General features: G+C 40.3%; 1 protein-coding gene and 1 long non-coding RNA gene across 8 annotated transcripts in view; both read right to left on the reverse strand.

Moving 5' to 3' along the window:
- Positions 1 to 18,213, reverse strand: part of ankfn1 (ankyrin repeat and fibronectin type III domain containing 1) — a 131,356-nt gene that overhangs the window by 101,132 nt on the left and 12,011 nt on the right. For all 7 annotated transcript variants that reach the window (XM_042396734.1, XM_042396733.1, XM_042396737.1 and 4 more), the window contains exon 5: positions 17,540 to 17,844. In XM_042396734.1, coding sequence (XP_042252668.1) covers positions 17,540 to 17,844 — 305 coding nt within the window. The remainder of the gene's footprint in view (positions 1 to 17,539; positions 17,845 to 18,213) is intronic.
- On the reverse strand, positions 9,733 to 11,683 carry LOC121886610. Its single transcript, XR_006092789.1, has 3 exons — positions 11,026 to 11,683; positions 10,242 to 10,361; positions 9,733 to 10,135 (listed from the first exon to the last, which is right to left on the reverse strand). It is a non-coding gene; the product is annotated as an uncharacterized LOC121886610 (long non-coding RNA).

An 18,213-nucleotide genomic window follows, 5' to 3' on the forward strand; every position in this document is an offset into this window, starting at 1 on the left:
AATAAAATTCAAAATGAAATAAAAAGATAAATGAACCAAAAGTTGAGAAAATCATGGCTGAAAACTGTTACACTCTTCTTCTTTTTTGTCCTGTATTCATGTTTCTTATTTTCTTCTTTCTAGGAAGTTTTCTGCCGGAGTGAAAGGAGCTGTCGGCCTTGCTTGTTGTTCAGTTTGAAAACGTCTTGATAAAAACCATATAAGCAGTCCTTCTTAACATTGAGAATAAATAAACAGCTTTGATATGTATCAGACTAAAGACTCATCACCATGATCTTGAATCCATCCTGGAAACACAGCAAGAGCAGAAAACAAGTGGCCAACTGGTTTCATGTCTTTATTTACGTCAGTGTTAGTCACTGACTTATTCATCTCTGCCTTCTCGCTCCATCTGTCTGTGCCGAAGCCTGATTTTAATGTCACATTTCAGTTTCCAGCGAGGACGTTCGTCTCCAAGGTCAGCCCTCCTCCAGGTTTTCTCTTCTTGTTTGTACTCGAAAACATACGATACAAAGCTTCACACGAGGACGCGATGCTCTGTACAGATACTCGACATGTTGGACGTCGTGATGAACCGCTCCGTCACGTGTGTGTCAAAGATAAACGTCAGGTTGTGATTGGTTGTTTACTGGATGATTGTCAGAATGGCATGTTGGCCGAGCGCTCGCACAAACAAACACTGATTCGAGTCTTGTTCAGGTGCATCATCGGAGAGAAGATGATTGGTTAATCATCTTCTTCATAAATGTTCACAATCACTCATCAACGCAGTTCAACCTGCACTGTGTCGATGAAGAGAGGAGTGACGGACAGTCTCACTGATGCTTCAAATAAAGAATAAATCCTTTTGCATCTGCAACTGAATCACATTTTGCACAAACTTAGAAAAAACAAAAACTCAGATTTTTGTTTTGTCTGAGAAGTCAGAAACTGTTTTAGTGTCAGTTTTACTAATTAATAAGGACAACCTAACGAGTGAAGCAGCAGAAGACATGAAACATTAATTAAAAATGTTTCTGACAGAAAACGTCCAGAGACTTTTACACTTTAGTTTTCATGAGCTACTTGATTGTGACTCCTGAAACTGATGTGACACAATCAGCTGACGGTTTCTGCAGAGAAGAGTCAACGCTTTGTTAGTCTGTCAAATGACAAAAACACAAACAGTCCGATCAGTTGTAGAGTGATGTTTCTCTCCCTCACAAACAAATCTTTGGTCAGAGAACATTAACCAGAAAACAGCAAAAAGTTTGATTTTAGCCATTAAGAAATTAAGAAATGATCATATTAACATTAATGTTAGGGTTAGGGTTAGGGCTGGGGTTAGGTTTAGGGTCAGGGTTAGGGCTGGGGTTAGGGTTAGAGTTGGGGTTAGGGTTAGGGCTGGGGTTAGGTTTAGGGTCAGGGTTAGGGTCAGGATCAGGGTTAGGTTTAGGGTTAGGGCTGGAGTTAGGGTTAGGGTCAGGGTCAGGGTTAGGGTTAGGGTTAGGGTTAGGGTCAGGGTTAGGGTGATGATTAGTAGCAGCTGAAAATGAGACACTTACTATGAGCTGGATGTTTTCTACATTGTTCTTTGCTAATAAAACAAGAAGATTAAAAAGATATGTGAGCATCAGTTTATACTTTTTTCTAATACTTTGTTTTAAATATTTTTTGTATTTTAATGTGTATTTTTTATCTTCTTTGAAGCGTGTTGTACTTCACTTCTTGTAAGAAATGTACTACATGAATTAAACTCTTAGTTTGAGGTCTGATGTGTAGTAAAGTATGAAACGTCCACACATCTGCATCAGGTAAATGTTCTACGTGAGAACAAAGGAATCATCGTGTCTCTCGTCTCCGCTGACCTGACGCTGAATCGAACCTTCATCCTGCCGCCGTCTCACCTCCTCTTTCACTCTGCTGGTATTTTGCTGTGAATGTCAACACGCCCCGGCGCTTTCGTCTTCATCTGCCCTGAGAGGACGCCCGCTCTTTAATGTTTCTGCTGGCCGACGAGGGGGTGACGGACGACGACCCGATTCAATTAACATCGCCAGGTGATCGGTTGGGACGGACGACACAACTATGAAGGGGCCACGTCTCAACCTTTCCTCTTCATCACTGTGAGTGTTTGTGCGCAGATGAGAACAAGCTGGTACAAAAGAAAAGAGGTTTTGTTGGTCGTACGGTCACTTTGGCTTCATCCGACATGATGCAGGATGAAACTAAGCTAAGCGGAGCGTGTGAGACATTAGCGGTAGACTGTAAATGTAAATGAGCTGAGTTGGTCAGAAAATAAATGTTACAGCTCTTCAACAACCAAGAGGAGTTCACTAGTTTTGTTCACCAGCAGCTGAGTATGTTGATGCTAACTTATATGACTTAATTTGTTTCAGACACAGATTGTTCAAATAATGTGACTCTAAAAGATCCAGGTGACAAGATAATGAGACAATAAAAGTCATAAAAGTGTTATTAAAACCTATTTATTACTTATTTGTCATATATCTTACCTTTTAAAACTCTTAAATAACTTTTTAAATAACTGTTTAATAAATTATGACTCTTTCTATTATGAATTTTTGATCCATGAAGGTTTTGTTTTGTTTTAAAATCTGTGACGTCATCCCAGTATAACACAGACTTGTGATCCCAGCAGGAGAAACATGGAAATAATCACGGAAACTTATTTGGCTCATGCACCAATTCTGTATTGTTAGACCTGATTATGATCAGTCAGGCTCAGCTCTGTTATTGTCTAAACTGTCTCAGCTTTAATCTAACGCTGTTAGAATATGGAGAATAACAATGCGGATGAATATAATTTTTCTCATCTGGCTAAATGAGCTCAACTGTTGGGAGTAAAAGTCCACTTATCTTTCCTTCTGTTTACATTTTTACTTTCTTTTTATACCATTTTTCAACAAACATCTGAAGTAAAAATACAAAAAAAAACAAAGACATCTTCTCTGTGTTACTGAAAAACTCCTGAGTCATAAAGGTCCCAGTCAGAAGCCACACAATGGCAACCTGCCAGCCAGCCTCTGTGTGTGTGTGTGTGTGTGTGTGTGTGATGACTTCATTTCGGGAGTAGCTGGAGTTCCCCGGGGACGTCCCGGGCCCTCGGGGAGAGTGTGAGTCCACAGAGAGACGACTGTTAGCAGAAGCAGAACCTTATGTAAGAACACACACCGTCTCTCTCTCTCTACACACACTCCACCACAGGAAATTTAACTCCAGCAGCCACAGCGGCTACTTTACCAACCAGTTTACCAGCCAGCTCCGCTCTTCCTGCTTACAAACCCTCCTCCTGAGGGCTGGTTAACCTGCCAGCGTGGCTCATTAGTTAAGAAAATAATCAAACTATCATCATTTCAGCCTGCAGCTCAGATTCGCGCTAATTTAACCTCATTTTGTCACATAAATACTGTAACACCAACACTCACAGTCCATCTAGCTGGCCAGCTTCACCACTGTACCGCTAATTTGAACTAATATAACCTCTCTCTGTCACCGCAGACAGCTGAGTCCTCCCTCCCTGCACTTCTCACTTCACCTCGCTAATTTGAACAAGGCTTTATTCTGATATTTGTCGGGGGCTGAACTGTAGCGGGCTTGTTGGCCTCTCCCCGGGTTAATTAGTCCAGCAATGCTAGCATTCATGGCCCGGCGAGGAGCCTGCAAACGTGGGGAGACTGAGACGTCCCTCCTGGCAGCCCTGAGCGCTGGCTGGCAGGCTCGCCCGCCGGGTGAGTGACAGGCTGACTGGCGTGGGCATCGATTGGGTACGGCACCGCTAACGCTCGCTGGACTTTAGCATAAGTCAGTCCACATTGTAATGAGAGGGAGGACGGAGCAGACCAGAGCTACAGCGACTAGAGCGCCTCCAGGAGGCCGTTATGATCATTACACGACAGAGAACATGACACACAACTCTGCTGCTCTTACATCTTTACCAACCACTGGACAAGAAGTTTGTCCTGAGTGTGAAGCCAGAAGACGTCGTTACTCACATCAAAGGTTTAGAACAACTCAGACTCAGAAGATGTATTTAATCAGGCTCAGCTTGACATTTTCAGATTTAATTTGAAAACTGGAACCGAACTTTAATCAGACGACGGCTGGACATTGTCAGGTTTGTCTCCACTGATCTAATCAATCAGAGACAGATTTTGTCAGGCTCAGCTGGACCGCACCGGGCCAGCTCTATAAACGCCAAAGTCTGTCCCCGACTGACTGAGTGATGAAGTTACACCGTTGGTCAGCCGATTAACGGTGTAACTTCATCAGCCGGTCGCCACTTCCTGTGTCAGTCGTTTCAAATTAAAAGCCCTCTAGCGTTTCACGGTCCAGCCATATTCTAGGTTTTGACCTCGTCTTGTCAGACTAAACTTTAATAACTACTACTCTACATTTCAGACAATCGTTACACGTCAACAAGTGTCTTTTTTTTTTTACCTATAAAACTGCCAGCGGCTATTATGGGATGGATTTTAAGCATTTCTATTGTTCTCATCTGGATAAATGAGCTGAACCGTAGAAATGAAGTCCAATTATAGTTGTTTCCATTTTTACTTTCTTTTTATACCTGGTATCCATTTTTAATTAAAGTTTACTAGTTCTGAAATGATAAAATAATAATTATATGCACTTTATTTGAAGTATATACTCTGATGTACATTGTGTTAGGGTTTGTTTTGTCAGTCTTATACTTCGGTCCTGAAGATATAATATTATATTTTAAATAACAAACCTCAAACGAGCAGCAGCTTGATAATCACTTATATATTTTGTTCACTGACAAACGTCGTCGCCCCTAAAAATGAACCTGAGCGTAAATCAGAAAGCTTCATTTCCTGCGGAGTGTGTCTGTCGTGTTCAGAAAGCAGTAAATATGAACGAGAAAAACAAAACATGAGTCATTTTACTTCCTGATTTCACAGACTTATTACCAATTATCAAAACATCAATAACTGTCTGACGCTGTTAGAAAAGAAAAACAACAGTTTTTAACTTTATTCATCTTTTAACAGGCTGTTTTATTAACGAGAATCACAAATCACGTCACAGTTTAAGACAGTTTAAGTGAATAAATCATAAATATTTGCATCATAAAGTCAAATCTGATTTCTGGGCCTTGTTACAGCGTTTTACTGAAACTGTGGTCATAAAAACTACATTTCCAATCATGTAGAGCATAAATATCAAAGCTCCTCTGGTTGCAGCTTCTGGTGATGTGATGATTTTCTGCTTTATTACGTTTCATATGATTGTAAATTGAATCTTTTTGGTTTCGGTCTGACAAACAAGCAAAATGTCATCTTGAGTTCTGGGATCTTTAGACATTTTACAGACTAAACGAATAATCAATTCACTGTAACGGATGAACAGTAGACAGATCAATAATGAGAATAATGAGCATAATGATCGGTTTCAGCTCTGAACTGTAGTCTGGATGTGCGTTCTGCTGCTGGAGTTGAGGATTTCCAGCAGCTTCACTCAGGAAATGTCGAGTGTGCGACTGCAGCCCTTCCACATTTGTTTATGCAGCGTTCTCATATCATGCGGACACACACTCCTGAGGTGGAGGAGGGCGGCGGCGGCGGGAGCAGCGGCGGCAGTGGCGGCGGCAGTGGCGGGGGCTGAGGCACCAATCATCCGCTCCACACCGTGTTGTTTTAAGGGATTAGGCTTAATAAGATGGCAGGCTGAATTTATGGAGCTAATATTTCATGGTGGGGGTGATTCATGGAGGATTTGGAGCAGCGAAGCAGCTTAATGGATGTTCAGAAAGACTTGCCTGACTTGTGCCCTGATATGATTAGCCCCGCGGGAGCACGGCTGCTTAATACACCACTGTGTGAGTGTTTGTGAGTGTTTGTGTACAAAGACGGCGAGCGGGGGCCTGAGAAAAATGTAAGAGTAAACAGCTCACATACACAAATCCCTCCTGTACTGGACGCTATGTATGGAGCATGTATTTCTACTGCATATAGTCCCAATGACAGTAAACAGGCGCCTGATTCCAGCCGTCTGCTCACCCTGCATCACCTCATCTGTCCAGAAACAACTAATAAACCATTAATCTGTCCTGATCAGTGATTACGCTTATTGATTTAGAAGTTAAACATAACTTAATGATTGGATTGATCTGTGTTTTACTGGCTGAGAGGAGCACAGGAAGCCTTTCTTCTGTTGTACTGAAATGATTAGTTCAATCAATCAACTGGTTGATTGACAGAAACAAACTGCTTCTCTAATGTTTCTCTTCTTTAAAGCATCTTTAGGTTTTGGATTGTTGGTCGAAGAAAACCAGCGATCTGAAGAAGTCGCTGGAGAATCTGTGAGAGTAGTTTTTCACTTTTTGACGACATTTTATAGGTAAATGGTTAAAATAGTTGTTAGTTGGAGCCTCATGGGTGAGATTAATGTCCCTAAAGAGCATTAAAGAGTAACAACACATAGAATAAAACAATACTGGACATTTAGTCAGCAGTTAATCATCTTAACAACCTGAAGTATCAAACATACAGCAGCCGTTAATCTTAAAATGATCGACTGTCCTAAGAGACGATTATATTTATTTAAAATTAAAGTTTTGTAGATTATAACCTTTATTTTACTGGTATTTGACGACTATATTTCCAACATATAACTGGTTGTACAGGATCTTCATCAGTGTCAGATTATAAAACATCATAAAGAACATTTAAATAAAGTGAGAATGAAATAAAAACATGTTTTAAAAAGGTTAAAGAAGTAAAAGATCATATACATACACATAAATATCAGCCGATGGTCATGTGACTTCAGGCCAGTCACTTTCCCAAACTGGCAGACAGCTGAAGCCCAATAATATAATACAGTATAAAAGTCCATTATTCATATATTCATATTCCCTTAAATCATATTTGGGGCTTTTTATTCATATCTTGCACTGTGACCTGTGCTCTTTATTTTCTAGTTAACTAAATGTGTCTTTTTATAATGTCTTGTGTTTTAATGCTTTTTAAGTTTTATGTGCAGCATTTTGAATTGCTTTATTGTTGAAAGGTGCTAAACAAATAAAGTTTACCTGCATATATGCACCTTGGAAGTAGTGTAGTTGTGCCAGAAACATCTACTGAGCTTCTACAGGAACGTTTTCTTGGCAAAAGTGCTTAAAAAGGTGAAAACTTTTAACATAAATTACAGTGTTATGCACATTTTAACAAGTGAGTGATGGAGGCTGGTATATTTCCACCTATGATTCAGATTCTTCTAGAAGAAAAAAGCTCAGAAAACAACTGATGTTGTGACAAAAGTTTGTCCTGAGCGTCAAGAAGAAGTTTGTTGTCCGATGAAAAAGTAAAATGGTTTTATCTCAGAAAAAAAAGAAGAAAAAAAAAGAAATGTTGACGGTTAAAACCGATGTGTTTAAGTATGACTGGATGGGAATTACATGTTTATTTGAAGAGCGGTGATGTAAAACACCACGACGACACCAAACATGCTGATTTGGAACCAAACTGTCCCAAAAACACAAAAGTGAGATCTACAAGTCGCTGTGTCAAGAATCAAAGACAGTCTCAACGATAAACACAGTGAAGAACTCACTAATGAACGTTTACATCACAGCTTTTTACACTAAAGTTTAAGAACTCGCTCACACGACGAAGGCGTAACTTCTCCCGTTAACAGAAATGCTGCTCGTCGCTGAGTGGAGCTCTGAGACCTGGTTTACAGCAGCTCGGTTTATGGTTTGTAATGACATGGAAGAAAAAAGCCACACACACTAAAAATCACTGGGTACAATGTGAAGCCAGTGATTTTCTGTGTGCAGCGACTGCGACCACAGCGCCAGTAATCCTCCTGAACATACAAGTCATTACGTTTATATGACAAACTGGATGTGAATCTCAAGAGAGTGTCTGGAAGATCAGGACTCGGTGTTGTGTGTGAGAGTTTGACCTCTTCAGGCCTCGAAAGACGATTCAAATCAAACAATGTGAGAAGGAAAAAACACTCTCTGCTTAAAGCGCTCACTGCCTGAATAAAAGATATAAGAAAGAGTCGTAAAAATGATGAATCATAAGTCTCAGATTGGACTGAATGTTTTCAGTTTGTGGCAGAGTTTGACCTGAAACGTTCCTGCTGACTGAGGAAGACCAACAACCAGGGTCACCATATCTATTAGAAACACACAAACAGCTCCTCATCCTCTCTGAGATTACATTCTGCCACACACACAAGTCCTCGTCTTCAGCTCTTTTATGATTAATCAGTGTTTCACAGTATCTATCTGCATCAGCACCGGCAGCCAGCAGATCAATTTACTGCCTATTTCAGTCTGGATCCCTTCAGGCCATAAAATACAGTTTGTTGTTTTTTTTCCCCTCTTGTCATGATGGAAAAGGTGAAGTGAGAGGGAGGCAGACAGCTGGTGGCTCCCAGTCAGCCTGATTAAATTGTCACTGCTCTTCTCAAAAACTTTCCACTTTCCAGATTTAAAAGCTATAAGCTGCAGTCAGAGGAGAAGCAATATGACCCATAATCATTTATTTACTGGACCTTATAGCCAGAAGAGTCAGAAAACAACAGGAGAGTCCTAAAAGGAGAGGAGTGATTCCTCCAGAGGAGGAGAGGAGGAGGAGAGGAGGAGAGGACGAGCTCGCCCCCTGCTGGCGTCCTCTGCAACATCAACACGTCAAACACAAACACACTGTACATGAACGGACGCATCATTTACACCAGACTAGACTCACTGTCACTATCTGTTAGTCTATAAAACATCAGACAACAGTGAGAAACATCCTACAGCAATAAACAGTCCAAACACATTCAGTTTTATATGATATCAGACCAGAGACGGAGCAGATTCTCACATTTAAGAACCTTTAACCATCAAATCTTTTTTGGCATTTTCAAAATAGTTACCCATTCATCTTCTTTCTATCTCCTTAAAGGGCACAGCTGTTTGTTATAGTTAAAGTAAAGATCATCAGTAGGACTGAGATGTTTAAGCTTAAAGCAACAAAAAAAAAGGTTTATTTTTCTCAGTGAACCTTGAAGTACAGGGAAGAAAAAAATGCACATTCTGCCTCCTTCAGTGTTCACCAGTCCTTCACTTTCCTTTCAGCCTTTCACAAACAAAGAGTCACTGAAAACCTCACGATAAATACATTTACACAACTATAAACACATACCGATGTCGGTCAAATAGACAAAATAACAACGAAATAACTACATAATCTGTGGTATGAAAGTATCAACTGTCATAAGTCACTGCAGACCTACAGATAAAAATACTCTATTATCTACATTAATATTATACTCTATTTTATTACAGACAGTTATTCACTATTAAGAGCTGCACTCTGATGAAGATGTTCCTTCATCAGTGCTGTTTGTGTTTCTGCAGCCTGATGATGCAGATAAATCCACAGTGAGATATTATAATATGAATAAACCTGCAGCGCGGTGTGGAAACGAGCGTATCTGAGAAGAAGCTGAGTTCAAACACATGTTTGAGGACAAATGAATCACACAAAAATGGTCATATTAACTGGTTGAAACATCATCTTCTTCTACTTCATGTTAAAATGCAGAATCTGATTATGTAAATATATATATATATATGTTCATTTCAGAGGCTGAACTGCTGGACACAAGATGAACACTGACAAACACACCGATTGGCTCCAGACTGGTTGTGATGTCACAAATCAACAGAGATTTAAGGTGAACACAGAGAAACTTTCCTCCCATGAAAACAAACTCTGCACAGAGAACAGAGCAACATCCAACTGAAAGAAGAAGAAGAAGAAGAAAAACATGTTTTTTGAAAGCGGAGGGGACTTTAAATGTTTGCCAATCTTTTGATTGGCTCAGTGTCATCGTGGATCCTCATCATATCTCTCTCCTCCCACAGACTTTCTGTCTGACCTCCATGTTCATGCTAATCCCAGCAGGCCAGGACTCCTCTGCTGCTCCTAAATATCAGAGGAGAGAAGGGAGTTGTTTCCTAAGTTAAGTAGGTGGTAAAATGCTTTTAGGACCAAAAATGTGTTGCTGAGTTTTTGATCAGTCCAGGTCCTGAAGCCGAGTCCCCCGACGAAGAGCTGAGACGTCATCCAGCTACGTTTGTTGTGCCAGAAGACAAGTGGTTACACATCTGCTGCGCAAAAATCCAAAAACAACAGAACAATGTTCAGTGCGTGCCGGCCTTCTGTCTTTGTGTGATGTCTTGTATTGATTTATGTGATTAATTATGCAGTCACCTGTTGAGCCTTTCACAGCACAAAGGAAAGAAAAAAACAGCCTCAGGAGGACAAAGTGTTTCTCAGGAGATTCACTTTGGTTTGCAGGATGCACGACTTATCATCAGGTGGATAATCTACCTGAGGGCAGGTGTGAAATGAGTCATATGTGGACCCAGATGAAGGGACAGGAAGTGTCTGCTGTCCTGCATAATGCAACACGTTTCATCCTGCTGTCCCGTCACCTGCCGCGTCCTCTCCGCCCTGCAGCCAAACTTTCCACAAAAACAAAAAAGATGAGTATTGGTTTTATGACGGCGAGGTAAACAGCCGGGAGCTTCTGGGGAGGATTTTCCATTGGCGGGCCGGAGTGACGGGGCGACGACAGACAAAACACCGAGATGTTTCTGTCTCCGTGCTGTCACTTGGCTGCCTGCGTTGCCTGGAAATCTATTATTTACTGAGACAACGGAGCAGAATGTCACCGGGCTGCGAGGACACCAGCTGCACCGCTGTTTTCATACTGAAACCTTCAACTGCAGTTCAAGAACAACAGGAAAGCTCCATCTGCTCCTGTTCTGAGCCTCAGTCCAGTTTACACTCTCTGCTTTTCCTTCTCCACATTACAAACAGAGAAACTATATTGATAGAATATAATAAAATACAACTTATTATAACACCAGTATTTATCCTATAATGTAGAGCAGGAACCTCCCATCAACAACAGAGTTTGGGAGCCTCTGTGCTCCTGAACACTGAACACTGACATCATCAAGACTCAAAGTACTAAAATACAACAAAGTACCAACTATTCTCTGTTTCCTGCTTCTTCAGTGAGAGGATTTGCTGCTTTCTTCTGTTTTATATCATTAAAGAGGTTCTGCACACAGCTGGACAGGTTCATCACAGCTCCGATTACACCACGATTTAATGTTTTAAAACGTTAACGGAGCCGCAGCAGGAGCTGGAGTTTCCTGTGCCTGCCTCCCACAGAGCAGAAACATGCAGGTGAAGTTAACTGCTGAATCTAAATTGCCTGCAGGTGTGAATGGTTGTCAGTCTGTGATTGACTGGTGATCTGTCCAGGGTGAACCCCGCCTCTCACCCGGTGTCAGCTCTGATTGGCTGCAGCTCCCCAGCGACCCTCTAGAGGACGAGCGGTAAAGAAAACGGATGGATGATCGGCAGCAGCAGCAGTACGGCTATAATAACTGACATCTGTCTTTAACTGAAAAATGTTCAAATGAAATTTAAAATAAAGCAAAATCTGGAACTAAACTGATGCTGAAGCACCACATTTGCTTCAGCATGATGTTTTTTCTAATGGATAGGGGGAGCAACTAACTATTATTTCCATATTGATGAATCTGCTGGTTATTTTCACAATGAATCCATTTATCATTTTGTTTCTAAAATGTCAAGTCAAAGGAGACAAATTTTTGATCAAAAAAGTCCAAAATCCAAAGATACTCACATGAGGAAAAGCATTAAATCACATTTTAGAAGCTAAAGCAGCATGTTTTTGGCATATTTGCTTAAAAAATTGCCGTTGCAGGTCTTTATATAAAAATGAATTAAAGAAATGAAAACTACAATTACACTGGTAAAAGAAATATGTGTTTTGTCTTTAATTTCTTACAGTGGACCTGAGCTGGTAAACCGGAGTACACAGACGTTGTGCTGCTGAACATCTAAATCTAAACACTGACTGTGATCAGCGAGCTGCTGCTGCTGCTGCTGCTGCTGCTGCTGCTGCTGCTCAGCTGACGGAGGAAACGTGGCAAAAAGACTGTAGATTACAGACTAGAGTGTTCTGTAATGATGAGTTTCATCCTCTGTGTGTGAGTCACAGGATCACACACCACTCGGACCATGATGCACTGGGGCTGTGAGTCGGACGGCTGAGCCTCAGAGAGATCAGATAAATCAATCAGACTCTATAGAAACACACACACACACTCTGAGATAACTTATTCTATCACCACACAGCCTGAGAAGAGGAAAACACTTCAGTAGAGATGAAGAATCGCAGCAGTTCAAACATTCAAAGTTCATCAATAAAAATCTCTTCAGGTCCAAAGTTAGAAGCAAAACCAGAAACTAAACGCATGAAGCTGCAACAGAAACCAGGAAGTGAAACCAGAACTTGTGGATTTTGCTTCAGAAGGAGAAAAACCTCATTAACAATCTCATTAACATGTGTAACTCTGCTAATTAGTTAAACGCAGCCTCAGAGTATGTCGTGTGTCTTGCTTCATATGTTCAGATAAGAACTTGTTGTTTATTTAATATTTATGTTTAATGAACATTGTTTCCCAGAAGTCCTAGAGGTTTGTGATGTTACTCCTGTATCCAACACAAAGCCCTCAAACTGTGTTTATAACTTACTCCCATCACAGAGAGGATGGTGGTCCACTGGTAGATTTAAAACCAGCAGACATCCTGCTGCAGCTGGTTTACTGTGATCCTCCGTTCACGATCCTTGATTTAAAGTGTGATGTGCACTTTATATTTGCACAATGCAAAGCAGCTCTGACTGCAATATGCACTTTATCTCTCACTTGCACTTCTCTGCTCTCCGCAGAATCCAGTTAACAGTGATGCTGTTTAATATTCAAACCACACAGCTGTATGTTTATATCATTCCTGGATGTGGTAGAAATTATACCTGTATGCATGAACTGTATTGAATTTGAGCTGAACTGCACCAAAGTCCAATCAACTTGTTGTAATGTCAGTAAAGAGGAGAGTATATATGAGTTCATGTAGAGCTACAAACAGCAACAATGACTGCAGAAGAAAACCTGAAAGTTACAGTGACGTCAGCGTAACTGTAGTTTCTGTACGTGCAACAAAAACATTGTTTGACCTTGTTAAAGTAACAAAGGTTTACATGTGGAGCTGAGCGCTCTGAGAATATAGACAGTAAACTCCAGGAACAGAAAGACCGATGAAAGAAAAGCTGAATGGAAGTTTGTGCTGAGCAGCTCTTTATGATGATTGTAGAAGAAAACTAACTTGTTAAATGGACAGATGGTGAGAGCACTAGTGGATCCACATCAGCAGGGTTCATCCTCTGTACAGCAGCCGTTTGAAACATCTCAGACTCAACTTTAATTAGTCAAAATCTATTTCGCCAGGAGTCGTCTTATACTCTCAGCACACAGTCTGACCATGTTTATATCAAAGCAGTCTCAGTTCAGACGGCAGTTTAACCACAACATGTAAAATAAAGCTCTAATAATATTAAATCAATCAGCAGCTGCAACGTCTCGAGGCTGAAGTATCTTAAAGTGTCACAGACGGCCGCTAGATTCAAAAAGCTTCAACTTCTCTCTACAAACACTGAGTCATGCTTTCAATCTCTACATTCAGACCCTCTAATAAGTGTGCTGCTGGTCATTTTGGAAACTATTGAATAAGATTTGAAGACTTATAGTAGCTTTGATGTCTGCTGTGTGGACGTTGATTGACAGCTATGATTGACAGTTGGCTCACCTGCTGCTCTCACTGAGTCGCACTATTGTCTCAATATTTCACTTAGTTTAATGTTACTTGATTATGAAACCTGCCCTGTTAGAACAATTTAACATAAGTCATAAACTGCAACTCTGGATTCAAACTGGACATGCTGGAAATCTGACTGTAGAACTGATCAAACTGGAGACAGTCGACCAACATTTACCTGCCTTAATTGTTCGGGTGATTACTGTGAAAATTAGGTTTGAAAAAGGTCGTCTTATATTCAAATCAGAGACTATTCCATGTTCACAGCATCAGATATTGTTTTGAATGGAGAGAACACTGCTGACTAACCACATTAATAACACTGAAGACAGAAAACTATTAGAAAGATGAATCCGTCCTGTGTTGATGGTTTTAGTTTATTCTTACAGTGACTTACTGCACATCAAGCAGTTTCTCTTGTGTTTCAGGTTTTAATCCCACAATACTCTAAACTTGATTATGAATTTAATAACATTGTTATTGGAAGGTTGTTTTTGTTTGTTTTCTTTGTTGTCATCCTATGTGTTGTTTCTTTGTTGTGTACTTTGTTTATCTCTGTATCATTCGTCTTTGTCGTCCAAAAGGAAATGAATGTTCACAGCTGCTGCAGGGAAACATTCAATAATAAAAGTTTGTCACAAACTGAACCTGATATTCCAGGAAGTGATGTGCTGATATCAGTCCTGTCTGAACACATTTCACTTACTGTTGGTTTATTCATTTCACTCTTATTGTTTCTGTAAATGAATTCTTCATTTAGAGCAATTAACAGATTGTTTTGGTCACTTGGGGGCAGCAAAACAAACCATAAATACATCAGATATATATCTGACCAGTAACTGAGTACATTTACAAATACTGCACTTAAGTACAATTTTGAGGTACTTGTACTCTACCTGAGTATTTTCATTTTAAGCTGCTTTGTACTTCAACTCCACTACTTTTATTTAACAGCTCAAGCAACTTTTAAGATTAAAAATGTGTGTTTACTCTTTGGTAGAGGAGGTATGACGCCATCGACAGGCGACCAAATGAAACGGTCCGTTACTTTGATTAAATTACAGATTTCTCTGAGTTTGAACATTGTTGGAAACATTTGGGATAATGTAAGTACACAACTCAACAACATATATAACATAGGTCTAGTTGTTTTTAGACATTTTAATGTGGAATAATTACATATTATAGTTTTAAGTAAAGGATGTGAGTACTGTATACACAATCATCTGACCAATCACTGATATCAAAGTATTGATTAGTGCAGCTTTAAGGGCAGTTACATAAAGCAGAGTTGCTGATGTAAGACAGACTACACACTCAGTCATATCCTCACATAATCCCACTCAGTCCTTCAAACAGGAACCAAACCAGTCAGCCAGTTTACTCAGACATCAGATGCATCAGCGCTGCCCACATCACAGCGTATTGATCAGTGAGTCTGCTACTGTCCAACACACAGTAAAGCCTCAAATAGACTCCAGACCATGCTGCTGCTTCTGATGAGACTAAAGACTCCCGACGGCAGCAATAACAGTCAAAGATTCATCAATCAATCAACTACTAGACTGACAGAAGATTAATCACCAACTATTTTGAACTGATTAATAGTTTTCAGCCATTTTTTGGGGAAAAAATATAGAAATTCTCTGATTCCAGCTTCTTAAATATGAATATTTTCTAGTTTCTTTAATCCTTTATGACAGCAAACTGAACAAGACATCTGAGGACGTCATGTTGGGAAACACTGATCAACGTTTTTCACCATTTTCTGATATTTTATACAACAAATGACAAATCAATAAAATAACTGACAGATTAATCAATGCTGAAAATAATCGTTAGTTGCAGCCCTAATTCAATTCATATTGATACTTGTTTGTTTGTTTATAAAATGTCAGAAATTATAATTAAATTGAATAATGACTGTCACCATTTCCCAGAGTTGACGTCTGAAAATTTATTGATTTGTGTGAACGACGGTTCAAAGAAATTCAATTTGATAGTTTTCAAGTTTGGAACTGTTGAGTTTAAAATACAACAATCAATAAACAGTCAAAATGGTTGCTGATTAATTTTCAGTTGATCGACTAACTGATTGCCAGGGTCAGACTACACCATCTCAGCCTCATACTGGTTCAACCTGATTGGTTACTGGTTACTGGTTTGATCCCATTTAATGTGTCATAGTGGCTGAAACCCGAAACCTCACGACGTCCCGACATAAAGAGCAGAGTAAAAGACTTTTTCCTGACATGACATTAGAAAGCAGAAACCATTTCTGAAACGGGAACAAGGTGACCTTCACTTTATCACAGTCTGTCGCCTAGCAACAGGTCCTCACGACTTTAACCATGTGAATGAGGTATTCTTGACTTCCTGTACGGTAAACGTGACCTCATCATCTCAATCTGAAAAAACCGTTAATGATCAAATACTTCAGATGAAGAGAACCAGACCTTTATTTAAAACAAACATCGTTCCTGTACCAGCGCTGCAGTTTTATGTAAAACTGTAACCATCAGTAGATGAACTGATAGACAGCAGATATGTTCAATCCTCCTGTCATTTTTCAAGCAAAAATGAAAAACATTTGTACATTTGTAAATTGAATATTTTGAGGTTTGATGACGTCACCTAGTGCTCTACGATAAACCAGATGATTAATCCATTCATCTATAAAACACATACAGTCTGGTATATTTTTCTTTAATGTGATTTAAGGATCTGAAGCAGATCAACACACATTTTTTGGTCTTTCCAGTTTAAAGTAGTGAATTTGGTAAAAGCTGATCTGTGTTTCAGCCGTCTGTGACTCACTGCAACATGAGGGTGTTACTGGAGGTTCAACAGAGTTTAAAACACTCAGAAGCAGAAAAACAAACACAAAAACACACAGACAGACAAAAACAAACCGACGTCGTCTCCCGACCATCAGAGTCGGAGTTTAACCACAGACGGTCGACAGTCAACAGTGAATATACTGTAACACACAAGACCGAATAACACAGAGCTCTGTTTCTGAACTGTAGCTGCTTCCTAATGTACCATAACTTCTCAAATAAAAGCTGATATTCAAATAAAGACTCTTATTAAGGCAAATAGAAACATAAAACTCACTATAATGTCCACAACATTAATGTTATAGTCAAACCAAAACTTCAATCATGAAAAAATCACAACTTTGCCATTTTTTTGTATCAGTTTGAAGCTGCCGTCAGTGAAACTCAACACTGCAGATGCTTCAGATGAAAAGTCTGACAGGAGGATGGATTGTACCATCCAGTATCAAGACAGAGAGATGGATTGTGCCTGCTTTTAATGTGAAATACTGACAGGAAGTGGTTGGCTTCAATGACAGTAAATTAACACAGAATGAAAAAACTGCAAAGTAGAATAAACACTTTTCACAAAGCACTGAGAGAGCAGTCGGATGTGCAGTTGACGGCTTTAAGCCTGTTTTTCACTAGCAGAAATTAGCATTAGCATAGTTAACAACAGACTGGAGATGCACCATGCTAACCAAGCTAACAGCTAGCAGCTAGCGTTGGGGTCAGCTCCACCCTCTCGTCATTTCTGGCTCCAAAAATCAAAGATGGTCAAAATGCCAAACTGGAGGCTTCAAAACACAAACCAGTGTGTGACGGTTTGTAAAATGTATAACCAGTTCAGAGCTTTAAAACTCATAGAAAAATCAGTAATTAACTTCATTCTGATGAACTCATAATATTCACCATTACTGAAAGTTCCTGATCGAGTATAAAACAGGGAAGTTAATCAATAATATTGTCTTAATTATGATATGAAAGACTCACATGTATGTTGCGGAGCTTCTTCCTGCCTCTCTCCAGTCGGCTCAGCAGTCTCAGCTGACGCTGCTCTGCGCCCGCCGGCTGCAGCAGTCGGTCGTCAACCGAAACCGTTTTCCTCAAGACCGCCCGTTCACCGGCCCGCGCCGCTGACGCCCCGCCCCCCTCTGTCAGGGGGAGGCTCCTCGCACCTGCACCTCCTCCTCCTCCTCCTCCTCCTCCTCCTCTTCCTCCTCTACCTCTACCTGCTGCTGTACTCCTCCCCGACACCGGAGACAGATCAGGTGACCAGAAGTCCCTCTGCACCGAACCTGGACCAGAGAAACCAGAGAAACCAGAGACTGTTACTGTACACCACACACACACACATACACACACATATACACACACACACACACACATATATACATACACACACACACACACACACATATACACACACATATACACACACACACATATATACATACACACACACACACACACACACACACACGCACACACGCACACACACATATACACACACACACACACATAAACACACACATATACACACACACACGCACACACACACATATACACACAAACACACACACACACGCACACACGCACACACTCACATAAACACACACACACACGCGCACACACACACACACACACACATACACACACACACACAC

The sequence above is a fragment of the Thunnus maccoyii genome, chromosome 20 (assembly GCF_910596095.1).
Source record: "Thunnus maccoyii chromosome 20, fThuMac1.1, whole genome shotgun sequence".
Lineage (NCBI taxonomy): Eukaryota > Metazoa > Chordata > Actinopteri > Scombriformes > Scombridae > Thunnus > Thunnus maccoyii.